Source organism: Oncorhynchus mykiss, chromosome 14, assembly GCF_057628025.1.
Source record: "Oncorhynchus mykiss isolate SJ-2025 chromosome 14, ASM5762802v1, whole genome shotgun sequence".
Taxonomy (NCBI): domain Eukaryota; kingdom Metazoa; phylum Chordata; class Actinopteri; order Salmoniformes; family Salmonidae; genus Oncorhynchus; species Oncorhynchus mykiss.
In genome coordinates, this window is record NC_143035.1 from 22,601,450 (window position 1) to 22,618,543 (window position 17,094).

At 41.2% G+C, this 17,094-nt stretch overlaps 1 protein-coding gene and 1 long non-coding RNA gene across 2 annotated transcripts in view; one reads left to right on the forward strand and one right to left on the reverse strand.

The window, feature by feature from the left end:
- Window positions 1-1,152: 1,152 nt before the first annotated feature.
- wu:fb13g09 (ATP-binding cassette sub-family C member 5) overlaps window positions 1,153-17,094 on the reverse strand; it is a 52,414-nt gene continuing 36,472 nt past the window's right edge. The window contains exons 23-29 of the mRNA XM_021561518.3: window positions 16,169-16,258; window positions 15,185-15,377; window positions 14,742-14,901; window positions 7,526-7,604; window positions 7,106-7,219; window positions 6,460-6,624; window positions 1,153-2,565 (exon numbers count right to left, since the gene is read on the reverse strand). Of these exons, the coding sequence (XP_021417193.3) occupies window positions 2,461-2,565; window positions 6,460-6,624; window positions 7,106-7,219; window positions 7,526-7,604; window positions 14,742-14,901; window positions 15,185-15,377; window positions 16,169-16,258 (906 nt within the window). The 3' untranslated portion in view covers window positions 1,153-2,460. The remainder of the gene's footprint in view (window positions 2,566-6,459; window positions 6,625-7,105; window positions 7,220-7,525; window positions 7,605-14,741; window positions 14,902-15,184; window positions 15,378-16,168; window positions 16,259-17,094) is intronic.
- Window positions 4,673-9,859, forward strand: LOC110488995 (uncharacterized). The gene is made up of 3 exons (XR_002468507.3): window positions 4,673-4,758; window positions 9,178-9,290; window positions 9,753-9,859. It is a non-coding gene; the product is annotated as an uncharacterized LOC110488995 (long non-coding RNA).

Sequence of the window (17,094 nt, forward strand, 5' to 3'; positions counted from 1 at the left end):
ACCATAAAGGCCTGAATGGTGGGGTGCTGCAGAGATGATTGTCCTTCTGGAAGGTTCTCACATCTCCACAAAGGAACTCTGGAGCTCTGTCAGAGTGACCATCGGTTCTTGGTCACCTCCCTGACCAAGGCCCTTCTCCCCCGATTGCTCAGTTTGGCCGGACGGCCAGCACTAGGAAGAGTCTTGGTGGTTCCAAACTTCTTCCATTTAAGATCTGTGCCTCGACACAATCCTGTCTCTACAGACAATTCCTTCGACCTCATTGCTTGTTTTTTTCTCTGGCATGCAATGTCAACTGCGGGACCTTATGTAGACAGGTGTGTGCCTTTCCAAATCATGTCCAATCAATTGAATTTACCACAGGTGCTCCAATCAAGTTGTAAAAACAAAGGATAATCAATGGAAACAGGATGCACCGGAGCTCAATTTCGAGTCTCATAGCAAAGGGTCTGAATACTTATGTAAATAAGGTATTGCAGTTTGTTATTTTTAATACATTTGCATTAATGTCTAAACCGGTTTCCCTTTGTTATTATGGGGTAGTGTGTGTAGATTGATTAATTTAAAAAAAAGTTATCAATTTTAGAATAAGGCTGTAATGTAACAAAATGTGGAAAAAGGGGTCTGAATACTTTCCGAATGCAAAAATGTCTCAATGGGTCTCCTTGTGTGATTTTTGGTGATGATTATCTACGTACCATGTCATAATGGAGCACTTCCCTATACCGTACTCGTACTCTGGCTCGATATATACCCCAACATTCATACATAAATGACCTTTCACCCTCCACGTTGGGCCCATAGAGATGCCACTACAATTCAAATGGCCTTCTTTCATGTTGTATTATGAAGTTAATAACACAAGTTGTTTTGAGAAGATTGTTGTTTTATAATACATTTCATAAATCCAGTTGTCCTTATTAACCGCATAGGGGTCATAACATTCATGCAGTGATTACCACAATTTATCAATGTCCGATAGTGGTTATCATACCAAAATATAGTTCACAGACATTACCCTTGCCACCCCATTGTGGACCAATATGTGAAATTTGTCCCTCTGGCCCATGGACTATTGATCTAATTCGTTATCAGAGCACCATGCATGCCAGGAAGGCACCATATGCGATAACAATGAATGCAAGGACAATATTTCAAGTATGAAAACATTTTTTATTGGTAAAGCATTTCTAAGACAAAAAACATCTTAACATTTAAGAATAAAAAAATATAGCAAAATTACAATCTCAAGTCTTTTACAAGGCCATCTTTACGGTTTATCTAACAACCTATTGCTTATTGCACACAATGTCTGCTCAGTGTATTCATTTTTTTTTAAGGCATCTAGATGTTTACAATCCAAAACGTCATCCAAAAACACAGATTTGCAGACATTGTCTGTGGTTGTTTAGAACAAACAAAAAATACTCAAAATACTCAGTACCTTTCATTATTTGTTCCATAACTCTGTTTTGCTGTCCTTCAAACTCATGAATATAACTGTGCTTTATTACTACACAACAGAATGATTACGCGTTGATAAAAACAACATTCCTGCCATATACCCTGCAACAATACAAGAGACTATGCAGATACAGTTCCCACATACCAGCATATGATTCACCCAGAACAGAACATAATGCAATTCCAAAAAGCATAGGCTACAACATTACTACACAACGAATGACATAACTGTAGAGGCACATATACACCGCATCTGTTAGGATTCACTGAAATTATTACCATATAATAATCTGCCTTATTATAACTTGACATATTACCAGTCAATATATTCCTGACCTTGCTCATGTGGAATGGCTACTTTGGTATATCAATGTGATTCTTTGGAAGTCTGTTGCCCAGTGATTTGACTGATGAATGTGCTGGCTGTATTGATTGCAAATATCATAATATAAAATCCATTCCACCAACTAGCATTGAGGCTTATACAAGTGATAGGTTCCTTTCGAATTATATCAGTGAAATACATAGATCATTTTACGGTCTCTTCCAAGTCTCACTGATAGCCCTGTAGAGAGAGGGTGAAAGGAAGCAACATTCAGTGTTATCAGACGCTTCAGTGTTTCATCATGGAATATAAAGTGCCATTGTAGAGTCATTGCTCTTGATTTGCACATTCTCCTTTTGCCTCTGAGAAATGATCTCTTTCCACACAGCAGTAAAGGTCAGCAGGTGCGATACTCCCAACTCTCAATAGATCCACATCTTTGATGCGTCTTTTGGAACATTGTCATCATACTCATGAAGTCATCATTGGTTTTTGAAATCAACAGACATCACTAGATTTAGCAGCGTTGGTAAGAACCTCTGTTAATGCCTCCTAAAATAACATCTGACTCGCTCCATGGCAGGATGGTAATCTTCAAAGTTTGTGCAAGTCATGTCCTCTGCTGTATTGCCTCGTTTTATAAGCGCTAATTTGTACCCATTCGACTCGGTTCACTGCTCTGTGTCACTGAGCTTGCCGTTAGACGCCTCGATCATGGCACGGAATCTCGAGTTGTCATCTGCCAGCAGGGCAGCAGGGGTGTCGAACTCCAAAATCTGAAATGAAGAAAATAAACAAGTTCTGACCAACAAGTATTTCGACCCACTAGAGAAATGTTTCCTTAGGTACACAGTAGTATATCAAATATTTTGTTTAGTATATGCTGTTAACCCTTTACACTCGTACCAATATACAGGTTGAAAATTGCAGATTTGGACACTGATAAGTGCGTAAATTGGAACACAGTGGCTGTACAGTAACATACTATACATGACATCAGAGCTCAGGCTCTGTTCTTCACAGCGCTGTATGGGTTTTGACTGACAGCCGTTCTGAACTTGGCAATTTTCAAAAAAAAAATGTGTCTGAGTGAAGGAAAAGCTGTAAATTAAGAGGACTCGATGCATTTTGAAATATGAGACGCTGAGGATTACAATGAAAAATATAACTTTGATGTCAAACGCCCGTGAGCCCAAATGCGCACTTCACATTTCCATATCATAAAACTCATGTAATATACAGTCAGTGTTTATGATCACTATGTTTGATATACAGTTACAAGATGACATGGCGTTATACCCTGGGTTGTCTTGAACAGAATGAGCCTGTTTGTTGTATTGTGATGAACATTTGCCATGGACCACGCATCAATGCACTTAAGACTCCATTCTAAGCCCACCAAAATTATGTTCTGCTTCTCTGAATTGCCTTGTGAAAGCCTAGTAGTGTAATATTGTATTTTATAATTTAGCTAGCCATGTTGGCAATAGAACAAGCTTTCAAATTATGCCCACCTGTCCCAGATTGCGGTTAAAATGGACGCTTTTGGATTGCGTAAACAACAGTAATTGTGTAAAGGCAGGAGTTTTCAGGGCTGTGTTCCAAACAAAACAACTACAAGTGTACTTGCTCTAGTTCCTCAACAGCACAGCTAGGAGAGCTCAAAAAAGCACCTTATAGTTGAATACTCTTCTGCATTGAAATGACTTAGGAACTGGGCACACTTTGGAGAAGTGAAACACCAGTTAGACCTCTCACTCAAATCCATGTCATTTTTTTCTCTTATGTTGCACCTGTCCCACATTTTCCAGGAATATTCTCATCATGTTACTCAATGTATCCAGAGTATTTTCAGATTTTGTTATTGTCAAATGAGATGAAAAGTACAGTAAATGTAAAATGCACATAAAAGCAACAGTGTAATGTTTGGGTTCATTATTGTGTCAGGTGAACTGTTGTGTCCTCACCTTTAGTCCAATAATTTCCCCACAATCTCCTAACTATTCCTGTTTAATTGTTACCATGGTCATGCATATGTTTTCCATATTTCTTCTGTAAGAAACATTTACATTTAATCCTATCCATATAGGCCAATTCCCACAAGTGTAAAGGGGTTAAATACATGCCTTCAGGAAGTATTCATACTCCTTGTCTTATTCCACGTTTTGCTGTTTTACAGACGGAATTCAAATTGATAATTTTCTCACTCAGCTACACACAATACCCCATAATGACAAAGTGAAACCATGTTTTTAGAAATGTTTGCTAATTTATTGAAAATAAAATACAGAAATATCTAATTGACATAAGTATTCACACACCCATGAGTCAATACTTTGTACAAGCACCCTTGGCAGCAATTTCAGCTGTAAGAGCATTCCACACCTGGATTGTGCAACATTAGCCCATTATTCTTTTCAAAACTCTTCAATCTCTGTCAAATTAGTTGTTGGTCATTCCTAGGCAACCATTTTCAGGTCTTGCCATGATTTAAGTCAAAATTGTAACTTGGTGACTCACGAACATTCACTGTCCTCTTGGTAAACAACTCCAGTGTAGCCCTGAGTTTTAGATTATTGTACTGCTAGTGTAGCCCTGTGTTTTAGATTATTGTACTGCTGAAAGGTGAATTCTGTCTGGTGTAGAGGTCAACCGATTAATCGGAATGGCCGATTTCAAGTTTTCATAACAATCGGAAATCGGTATTTTTGGGCGCCGATTTGCTGTTTTTTTTTTTTACACCTTTATTTAATCTTTATTTAACTAGGCAAGTCAGTTAAGAATACATTCTTATTTTCAATGACGACCTAGGAACAGTGGGTTAACTGCCTCGTTCATGGGCAGAACGACAGATTTTCACCTTGTCAGTTCGGGGGATCCAATATTGCAACCTTAACTTGTCCAACGCAATAACGACCTGCCTCTCTCGTTGCACTCCACAAGGAGTTACGCGAATGCAGTAAGCCAAGGTAAGTTGCTAGCTAGCATTAAACTTCTTATAAAAAACAATCATAATCACTAGTTAACTACACATGGTTGATGATTATTACTAGATATTATCTAGCGTGTCCTGCGTTGCATATAATCTGACGGAGCATACAAGTATCTGACTGAGCGGTGGTAGGCAGAAGCAGGCGTGTAAACATTAATTCAAACAGCACTTTATTGCGTTTTGCCAGCAGCTCTTCGTTGTGCGTCAAGCATTGCGCTGTTTATGACTTCAAGCCTATCAACTCCCGAGATGAGGCTCGTGTAACCGAAGTGAAATGGCTAGCTAGTTAGCGCGCGCTAAATAAATAAATACAAAATAAAAAAAATCTGCCGATTAATCGGTATTGGCGTTTATGGTCCTCCAATAATCGGTATCGGCGTTGAAAAATCATAATCGGTCGACCTCTAGTCTGATGAAACACTGAACCAGGTTTTCCTCTAGGATTTTGCCTACGCTTAGCTCCATTCCATTTCTTTTTTATCCTGAAACTCCCCAGTCCTTAACGATTACAAGAATACCCATAACATGATCCAGCCACCATAATAATTGAAAATATGAAGAATGGTACTCAGTAATGTGTTGTATTTGATTTGCCCCAAACATAACACTTTGTATTAAGGACAAAAAGTTAATTTCTTTGCCACATGGTTCTGCAGTATTACTTTAGTGCCTTGTTGCAAACAGGATGCATGTTTTAGAATATTTTTATTCCGTAAAGGCTTCCTTCTTTTCACTCTGTCAATTATGTTAGTATTGTGGAATAACTACAATGTTGTTGATCCATCCAGTTCTCTCATATCACAGCCATCTAACTGTTTTAAAGTGACTATTTGCCTCATGGTGAAATCCCTGAGCGGTTTCCTTCTTCTCCGGCAACTGAGTTAAGAAGGACGCCTGTATCTTTGTAGTGACTGGGTGTATTGATACACCATCCAAAGTGTTATGAATAACGTCACCATGCTCAAAGGGATATTCAATGTCTGCTTTTTACATTTTTACCCATCTGCCAATAGATGCCCTTCTTTGTGAGGCATTGAAAAACCTTCCTGGTCTTTGTGGTTGAATCTGTCTTTGAAATTCACTTCCCAAGTGAGGGACCTTACAGATTGTATGTAGTTAACCACTATTATTGCACACAGCGTGAGCTTTTGCAACTTATTATGCAACTTCTAAGGACATTTCTACTCCTGAACTTATTTAGGCTTACCATAACAAAGGAGATGAATACTTATTGACTTAAGACATTTCAGCTTTTCATTTTTAATTAATTCCACTTTGATATTATGGGGTATTGTGTGTAGGCCAGTGGGGGAAAAAATCTAAATGTAATCCATTTTAAATTCAGGCTGTAACACAACAAAATGTGGAATAAGTCAAGGGGTGTGAATACTTTATGAAGGAACTGTGTATATTTTTACACTATACTACAAACCCAGAATTAGAAGACGTCAAATGTGTTTCATTAGCCACTGGTATGATTCAATAGATACAAATGGTTACAAGTCCCCTCAAATAAACACAGAGCTAAGAGCTGCAGAACATAGAAGAAATAGAATGATATGGCAGCGTCTCAAATGGCACCCTATTCCCAAAAGGCCCTGGTCAAAAGCAGTGCACTACATAGGGAATAGGGTGACATTAAAACGCATTCTATATGTCTATGGTGCAGAAGACCCACCTGTCCCTGGTCCAACACCATGACCCTGTTACAGCTCATCACAGTGTTGAGGCGATGGGCGATGATCAACGTGGTGCAGCTGCTGAATGACTCGCGGATGGTCTCCTGAATCAGCCGGTCTGTCTCTGTGTCGATGGCTGCAGTCGCCTCATCCAACAGCAAGATCTGGCAACCAAACACGTCACATTTAAGCAAACTTTGCAGAGGTTCAATCACAAAGGTTGGTAGAATAAGGAAGTAACAATATAGAAACAACATTGAATATGGATGTGTATATTACAATCTTAAGGAGTGCTATAACTATGTAGGACTAGTCCTTTAACGTCTTTTGTCGTCATCTTCAGTTGATTGAATTTCCAACTGCATTGTATAGAGTGAGATTACAACACAAGCCATGTGGTGGCAATGTTACGCCTTGGAGAAGCTGCTGCCTTCTGCCCACCTTATGTGACTAGCTCAATATTAGGATGTGAGGCACAAAAGCTTTCCTCTGTGGTAACAGAAAAGAGAAAATCAATCTAACTGCCCTTGTCTATTGTCCTGTGTGTGTGTGTGCTATGGAGAGAAAGAGACGTGATGCAACGCTAGAGTGTGTGTGTGTGTGTGTGTGCGCACGTGCATGTGTGATGTGTCTGTGTGTGTTTACCTTGCTGTGTCTCAGCAGTGCTCTTGCCACACACAGTAGTTGTCTCTCTCCCACTGAGAAATTCTCTCCGTTCTCTGTCACCTCGGACTGGAGGGAGTGGGGCAGTTGGCTGATCTGAACATGATGAGAGACGAAATGGAGTCAAAACACAAGTCACATATCGTTTTCAACTGTTAAAAAATCTCTAGTGGGGAACTTTAATCTTACACAGGTCTAGGGATTTGTTATCAATTACTGTCAGCGCTAGTAACACTATCAGAAGGTGTACAAGGCAATGAATACATAGTATGATGTCAACACATAAGGACTACTTGACGTTTGTATACAGAAAGACATTATAAATATATTTGGGGTTAAACTGACATAGCAATGCATTGCTTACTCTATTTATGTTAACATTTACCATCTATCCCTACTTACAATCTCCTTTATATGGGACCTCTCAAGTGCATCCCAGATCTGGGGATCTGAGTATTGATTCCATGGGTCCAGATTGGACCTATTTGATAAGGAAAAATAAGAATAAAGAATCAATCTCCATAATTGTAAACAAGCCTAGATAACAGTACAACAAGAGTCTGGTGAAGTTGCCCGTGGGGTCAGTTTGACAGAACCCCACTAATGGTTAAAGGGATACTTTGGGTAAGTAGTAAGTAGTATTTCCCGAAATTCCAGAGTCAGACAAACTCATGTCATGGATACCATTTGTAAGTCTCTGTGTGTAGTTTGAAGGAAGTTGACGGTAGCATATTGTTAGCTTAGCGCAATTGCTGGAAGTCTATAAGTATCTACTACTCAGCTCCTCTCAAAAGCATGGAAATTAACCTAACTATTAAAAGGCTGGGTGGTTAGTACTTTGTACTCTAAGTATTCATTACAAGTATATATGAAATTATGTTTTTATTATAGTTATTTCTGGAACTATTTTCTCCGGACTACGCATTTCATTCATCAACGGTGGGCACAAGCATTGGCTGTGTACAAGTGTAAACACAGCAGGCCAGCTGAGACAGCGGCAGTTTGAACGAGGTTGCTAGATACATATCAAGTAACCGAAGTGTGAGAAGATAAACCTCACAAAAGAAAAAGAATACATCAGACTGCCAATGCTTGTCCAGAGCAAATATTTTTACCTCGCAGCCGTGACTGGAAAGTTTGTCACTCAACTTCCAGCAGTGTCAACAATGTTAAAGGCATAAAAAAATGCTAACCTCCCATGTTATTGTAATGGTGAGAGGTTAGCATGTCTTGGGGGTATGATATTTGTGTGTCTAACTTTCTCAGTCATCATTATTCACGATTCATTCTGGACTATCCGTAATCATGGTAGCATCCACATTAATGTAAACGTGTTTAGAAACATATCCTATTCTTATTTACAATAAAAGTGACTCCAATATGACACAATAGGTTATTTACCATTCATTTCTATTGGGCACAAAATAATCTGAAACACAACCAAAACAAACAGCAAATGGAACCAACAAATTTAAAGGAATATGGGACCAAACAGTAAACTATTGATTACTTTAATACAGATGAGTGAATTTGTCCCAATACTTTTGGTCCCCTAAAATGGGGGGGACAAAAAAAGTGCTGTAATTTCTAAAAACTAAAATACACTCAAATTAAAGCTGACCGTGTATCATTTCAAATCCAAAGTGCTGGAGTACAGAGCCAAAACAACAACAACAACATGGTCACCGTCCCAATACTTTTGGAAAGTTGAAGGCTTCCAAAGTGCTGGAGTACAGAGCCAAAACAACACCAACATGGTCACCGTCCCAATACTTTTGGAAAGTTGAAGGCTTCCAAAGTTTTGAACAGAAAAAGGTCATTCAAGACGGTTGAAAGCCTTTTCAGCATCAACAGACACTGATAAATCTATATCTTGTTTTTTTAGCGTATTGTATTGAACTGAAACATGTTATTGTATTTGTTTGTAAGGGTCTATTTTTTATAAACCTTGTTTAATTGAGTTGCCATGAATATAACGTTAGCAAGCTAGATAACAACACTCCGACCAAGGATCTCCGAAAGTTAATGGTTTGCTCTGATTTTTTTATAACTAGGGGACTATTATGAGAGGATGGAACTGACAAGCCATAAGATGAGACATTTCCTGAAGGATACAGCGGTCCAATCAGTGGCCATTCTACGCACATCAGGACAAAGTGGAATGGGGGTAAGTGTGATGCGATCTTACATTATCTGATTGATTGAATAGTAGCTAGCTGCTCTCATGATAAAATGTGATAGGCCTGTCACTTTTCTTGTGGATGGGCTGTCCATTACATCTGTGATGCCCTCCGCTCAAAGCCAAAGAAAACCAGAGTACAACAAAATGATGTGCTCTCCTTTTTTCATTATTCAACATTGAGTGGTGCCATTATTTTAGTCTTTATTCAACTTGATTCAAGTACTTTCCAACTAATTATACATTTTACACATGCTTGAGAAACAAATAGATTGACTTGACTTTATAGTGTTAGCTATATAATGCATGACATCATGCCACTAAATCAGAACATCTATTATGGCCTTCTTTAAGTGTATATTTGTATATTGTATATCCTTTGTATATTTCAAATGATTTCCCCCATTTCCTGTTCCCTTCCTGTTCCCTTTATTGCTCACTCTGGTTTAGATAGAAGACATGCCTGCTGTGGACAGTCCACAAGGAACGGACTCCATGTTTGCTGGAGTAACATCACATTCAGAACCAGAATAGAGGACAAGCCTCAATTTTTGCTGGCAAGTACTCAAAATATGCAATCAATGTTTACACTTCAGCACTTGTTTTGTCATATTAGGATGGTAATGCAATCATTGACGTGTCCAGACACATCTATTCTAACAAATGGACAGGTAGCCTAACTGCCCCTCCAGGATAGTTTTGCTGACTTGGGTAAAGTGGAGGGTTTCTTTGAATGGCGCTCCCTTTCAAGTGTGCTCAGAGGCACCCTTTCTGTAGTGTGGGAAGCTGACTATATCCACTACACTAATCTGATCAACTGCATCCAGAAGTGTCACACATGTTCTTTCTGTATGTATGGAAACATCCTTGTGTTTACATTGTATTCACTGGTTTATCAGCTCCTCTTTCCTCATTTCAGACACTCCAAGATTCAACTTGTCCACCCAAAACAATCACAATAGTGGATTGCCCGGCCAATATGTCAGCCTACCACACAAAGATTCTGTAATGACCTGATGGAGCGCGTCCTGAAGAGACGCATGGACAAATACTGGGAGTCCAAATCCCAAATAGCCCCATCCCAAATCCAACATAGCCCCATCCCAAATCCAACATAGCCCCATCCCAAAACCAACATAGCCCCATCCCAAAACCAACATAGCCCCATCCCAAAACCAACATAGCCCCATCCCAAAACCAACATAGCCCCATCCCAAAACCAACATAGCCCCATCCCAAAACCTAGCAAGGAGGATGTCATTATTGGTTTATGATGATCCACATTAGCTTTTGCTAAAGCAGCAGCTATTCTTCTTGGGGTCCACACAAAAACATGACAAGTAACAAAACAGTGATATACTGATAGACAAAGACAGTCACTCACGTCAAGATCATTGCGGGACACACGTCAAGATTCAAGGACACTTGGGGACTATTCTGACACCCCCAACTCATCTGGTATCTATGGAAATGGTCGTCCTTGAACAACTACCTACATTAATACAAACTACTACAAAATACAAACACTCTGGTCATTATCACACTGCATCTGTAGCATAATAAAATGATTCACTGTAGACTACCACTGGACATAACAGCATCCCCATACCATTCACTGTAGACTACTACATAACAGCATCCCCATACCATTCACTGTAGACTACTACATAACAGCACCCCCATACCATTCACTGTAGACTACTACATAACAGCATCCCCATACCATTCACTGTAGACTACTACATAACAGCATCCCCATACCATTCACTGTAGACTACTACATAACAGCATCCCCATACCATTCACTGTAGACTACTACATAACAGCACCCCCATACCATTCACTGTAGACTACTACATAACAGCATCCCCATACCATTCACTGTAGACTACTACATAACAGCATCCCCATACCATTCACTGTAGACTACTACATAACAGCATCCCCATACCATTCACTGTAGACTACCACTGGACATAACAGCACCCCCATACCATTCACTGTAGACTACCACTGGACATAACAGCACCCCCATACCATTCACTGTAGACTACCACTGGACATAACAGCACCCCCATACCATTCACTGTAGACTACTACATAACAGCATCCCCATACCATTCACTGTAGACAACCACTGGACATAACAGCACCCCCATACCATTCACTGTAGACTACTACATAACAGCATCCCCATACCATTCACTGTAGACTACTACATAACAGCATCCCCATACCATTCACTGTAGACTACTACATAACAGCATCCCCATACCATTCACTGTAGACTACTACATAACAGCATCCCCATACCATTCACTGTAGACTACTACATAACAGCATCCCCATACCATTCACTGTAGACAACCACTGGACATAACAGCACCCCCATACCATTCACTGTAGACTACTACATAACAGCATCCCCATACCCTTCACTGTAGACTACCACTGGACATAACAGCACCCCCATACCCTTCACTGTAGACTACCACTGGACATAACAGCACCCCCATACCCTTCACTGTAGACTACCACTGGACATAACAGCACCCCCATACCATTCACTGTAGACTACCACTGGACATAACAGCACCCCCATACCATTCACTGTAGACTACCACTGGACATAACAGCACCCCCATACCATTCACTGTAGACTACTACATAACAGCATCCCCATACCATTCACTGTAGACAACCACTGGACATAACAGCACCCCCATACCATTCACTGTAGACTACTACATAACAGCATCCCCATACCATTCACTGTAGACTACTACATAACAGCATCCCCATACCATTCACTGTAGACTACTACATAACAGCATCCCCATACCATTCACTGTAGACTACTACATAACAGCATCCCCATACCATTCACTGTAGACTACTACATAACAGCATCCCCATACCATTCACTGTAGACAACCACTGGACATAACAGCACCCCCATACCATTCACTGTAGACTACTACATAACAGCATCCCCATACCCTTCACTGTAGACTACCACTGGACATAACAGCACCCCCATACCCTTCACTGTAGACTACCACTGGACATAACAGCACCCCCATACCCTTCACTGTAGACTACCACTGGACATAACAGCACCCCCATACCATTCACTGTAGACTACCACTGGACATAACAGCACCCCCATACCATTCACTGTAGACTACCACTGGACATAACAGCATCCCCATACCATTCACTGTAGACTACCACTGGACATAACAGCACCCCCATACCATTCACTGTAGACTACCACTGGACATAACAGCACCCCCATACCATTCACTGTAGACTACCACTGGACATAACAGCACCCCCATACCCTTCACTGTAGACTACCACTGGACATAACAGCACCCCCATATCATTCACTGTAGACTACCACTGGACATAACAGCACCCCCGTACCATTCACTGTAGACTACCACTGGACATAACAGCACCCCCATACCATTCACTGTAGACTACCACTGGACATAACAGCACCCCCATACCATTCACTGTAGACTACCACTGGACATAACAGCACCCCCATACCATTCACTGTAGACTCGACTACCACTGGACATAACAGCACCCCCATACCATTCACTGTAGACTACCACTGGACATAACAGCACCCCCATACCATTCACTGTAGACTACCACTGGACATAACAGCACCCCCATACCCTTCACTGTAGACTACCACTGGACATAACAGCACCCCCATACCATTCACTGTAGACTACCACTGGACATAACAGCACCCCCATACCATTCACTGTAGACTACCACTGGACATAACAGCACCCCCATACCATTCACTGTAGACTCGACTACCACTGGACATAACAGCACCCCCATACCATTCACTGTAGACTACCACTGGACATAACAGCACCCCCATACCATTCACTGTAGACTACCACTGGACATAACAGCACCCCCATACCATTCACTGTAGACTCCCACTGGACATAACAGCACCCCCATACCATTCACTGTAGACTCCCACTGGACATAACAGCACCCCCATACCATTCACTGTAGACTACCACTGGACATAACAGCACCCCCATATCATTCACTGTAGACTACCACTGGACATAACAGCACCCCCATACCATTCACTGTAGACTCCCACTGGACATAACAGCACCCCCATATCATTCACTGTAGACTCCCACTGGACATAACAGCACCCCCATACCATTCACTGTAGACTACTACATAACAGCACCCCCATACCATTCACTGTAGACTACTACATAACAGCACCCCCATACCATTCACTGTAGACTACTACATAACAGCACCCCCATACTTACTTTGTACTGTCTATTTTATTGTATATTTGACCTTTAATTGATGTGCATTGTTTGAATGTCTATACTGTGTTGTAAAATACATAATGGTCTTTGCCTCTTCATCAATTGTCATGTCATTACATAGGTATACGCTGTTTTGTTGCTTCTACCAATTTACCTTAAGTATTCAAATGTTACTGACACATAGATCTGACTGCTATATTTCATAATAAAAATAAGATGTTGTAGCATACTGTAATGAATCACTTCTAGTAGATAGAACCAGTACCACCTATTTTGTTCCTAAGGGCATTTATTTCAATGATTTGACAGAATTGGTTAGGCAATGTCTGGCTGTGAAGCATTCTGTTCCCTCGTCCCAGTCTCTCTCCCTTCAGTGCCCACTCAAACACCAGTCGATATGCAACCAGCCTGTATTGACTAAGAACAAATAAGTTATTATTCACGAGTCGTTAGATACAAATAATCTAATAATAAACTATTTGATTTGATCAGAGTGCAATTATGAAACAAAAGTTACCGATAGATTATCTTCTTTATATTTTGTTACTGTGTGGTGGGACAAGCAAGAATAATGTCACTTACTCGATAGACAGCTGTCCATTCGGTCCAGCAGGTAGGGGCTGTTTCTTACAGTTTCATTTTGGGATATGGAAGAATGTCTCCATAACTCCAGGATTGATAAGCGCAGAAAATTCCTCAGGGTTTGTTACAGTCTCTGTGTGCGTTGCTTTCTTTGCCATAGATATCAAGCCCCCCCAGTCCGTAAATTAGGAAGTCATAGTAATCTATATTTTATGTATACCTTTGTTAGACTATAAATGACCAACCACATAGCTTTGTAGTAGTTAGGTCTATTTCCCTGCTTTTGAGAGGAGCTGGCTAGTAGATACCCATAGACCTCCAGAAATTGTGCTAAGCTAACGATATGCTACCTTCAACTTCCTTCAAAATGCACTCATCGAGACATAAAATGGTATCCATGAGTTTGTCTGACTCTGGGAAATTACCCAATATCCAAAGGATCCCTTAAAGGTTAGGATTGGGGAGGGGAAGCTGATCTTACATCTGTACCTAGGGGAATCTTAGGTAAATCATTAATACATACCTGATAGTGCCAATGAAGAGAACGGGCTCCTGGGGAATGACTGACAGCTTGCTTCTCAGGTCTTCCAATCCGATCTGTGCAATGTTGATGTCGTCGATGGTGATGGAGCCCCCAGTCAGCTCCACCAGTCTGAAGAGAGCTACGCCCAGCGAGGACTTCCCTAGATAGATAGAAACGGGGGGTTGTGAGTGAACTACGATTAGTTCGGATAGATGATAACCACATCTACATGTGAAGATTACAGTTCACTGGTTAATGATTACTTTTATTTTATGAGAATCTTTTTGACTAAGAATCATTAGAAAACAAACACCATTACCATCAATTCAACCCATTGTTACATGATTTCTTAGTAAATACCAGGTAAACACCAGCGGAAACAAAGATAATAAAATGAAACATTAACGATGTAAAACGATACATGGAAATAAGGAGGGAAGTACCTGAGCCAGTGCGACCCACAATGCCGATGGTCTCCTCTGGCAGGATGTTAAAGGAAAGTTTCTTGAGCACCAGCGGCAGGTCGTCCCGGTAACACATCTCCACATCCTGGAAGGAGATCCGTCCCTTATCTGGCCAGCAGGGGGCAGGAGAGGAGGGTCCAGTGATCTGCCGCGGCGCCTCACCTTCTAAGGTCTGAGACAGAAAAAATAGATCCAATATGGAGTGCTAATCTCTGTATCTCCAATCCCATGAAGTAAAGACCTCTACCTCTCAATATAACTGTAATTTATAGATCTCTAAAAGCTTGTTGGCACTTTGAGAGAAAAAAAGTTGTTCCTCTGATATGGGGGTGTTTATGTTTTGATGGGTGTTGTGTGAAACAGGTCCTGTCATGTGCTGTGATGTGTGACGGGCCACACACTGGGTTCCATCTGCTTCCTGCTGGGCCTCTCAGAGACGGGGTGTGTCCCAAACGGCACACGACTCCCTATACTGTGGACTACTTTTAACCAAACCCTATGGGCCCCTGATCAAAAGTTGTGCACTACATAGGGAATAGGGTTACATTTGGGATGTACACTGTGTCTGTCTGGAGCCTACCATGACCAACAGCTTTGTGTTATTGGGATTGGGTTATGTGTAAGTGCGTGGGTGCATGGGTGTGTGTCATGATTGTGTATGTGTGAGTATGTTAACCTTATCCAACAGCTTGTGTTATTGGGATATGGACCTGTGTAAGTGCGTGGGTGCACCCCGCGCAGGAATGTGGATTTAGAGTGTGTGTCTGCATGTGAGTATGCTGTGCCTGTATGTGTGTGTGTTGCTTCATCTGTGCCTGTGTCCTGCTGCGTTAAGTATATAAGCCTGTGTTTGTTTGTGTCACACCATGTGTGTACTTTCGATTCGGCCACACATGGTTCAGCCGATCAGCAACCCTTCCCCCGACTGTTGGCAGCATCCCTGGTGTCATTAGGCCTACCTACCTTTATATAATGATTGATCCTCTCCACTGACGTGAAGCGAGCCTCAGTCTCTGACAGCAATCTCACGGTAAACTGAAACAGACCGGTCAGCTGGAGAAGAGAGAGAGTGCGAGAGAGACAGACACAGACAGAGAGACAGACAGACAGAGAGAGAGAAGTGATTAGTCAATGATTAACACCCTCATACCCTATTACAATCAACCCAGGCTCACGTCAACACTAGTGTTGGTCACTGTGTGCGCTGATAACATTTGGATGAATGAGCAGCACAAACCATAAACCTTTACGACCCTTATAGACAGACATACAGTTGAAGTCGGAAGTTTACATACACTTAGATTGGAGTCATTAAATCTCGTTTTTCAACCACAAGTCTGGTTCATCCTTGGGAGCAATTTCCAAACGCCTGAAGGTATCAAGTTCATCTGTACAAACAATAGTACTCAAGTATAAACACCATGGGACCATGTAGGTGTCATACCGCTCAGGATGGAGACGCGTTCTGTCTCCTAGAGATTGCAAATCAATCCCAGAACAACAAAGGACCTTGTGAAGATGCTGGAGGAAACGGGTACAAAAGTATCTATATCCACAGTAAAATTAGTCCTATATCGACATAACCTGAAAGGCCGCTCAGCAAGGAAGAAGCCACTGCTCCAAAACCGCCATAAAAAATCCAGACTACGCTTTGTAACTGCACATGGGGACAAAGACCGTACTTTTTGGAGAAATGTCCTCTGGTCTGATGAAACAAAAATAAAACTGTTTGGCCGTAATGACCATCGTTATGTTTGGAGGAAAAAGTGGGAGGCTTGCAAGCCAAAGAACACCATCCCAACCATGAAGCACGGGGGAGGCAGCATCATGTTGTGGAGGTGTGCTGCAGGAGGGACTGGTGCACTTCACAAAATCGATGGCATATTGAG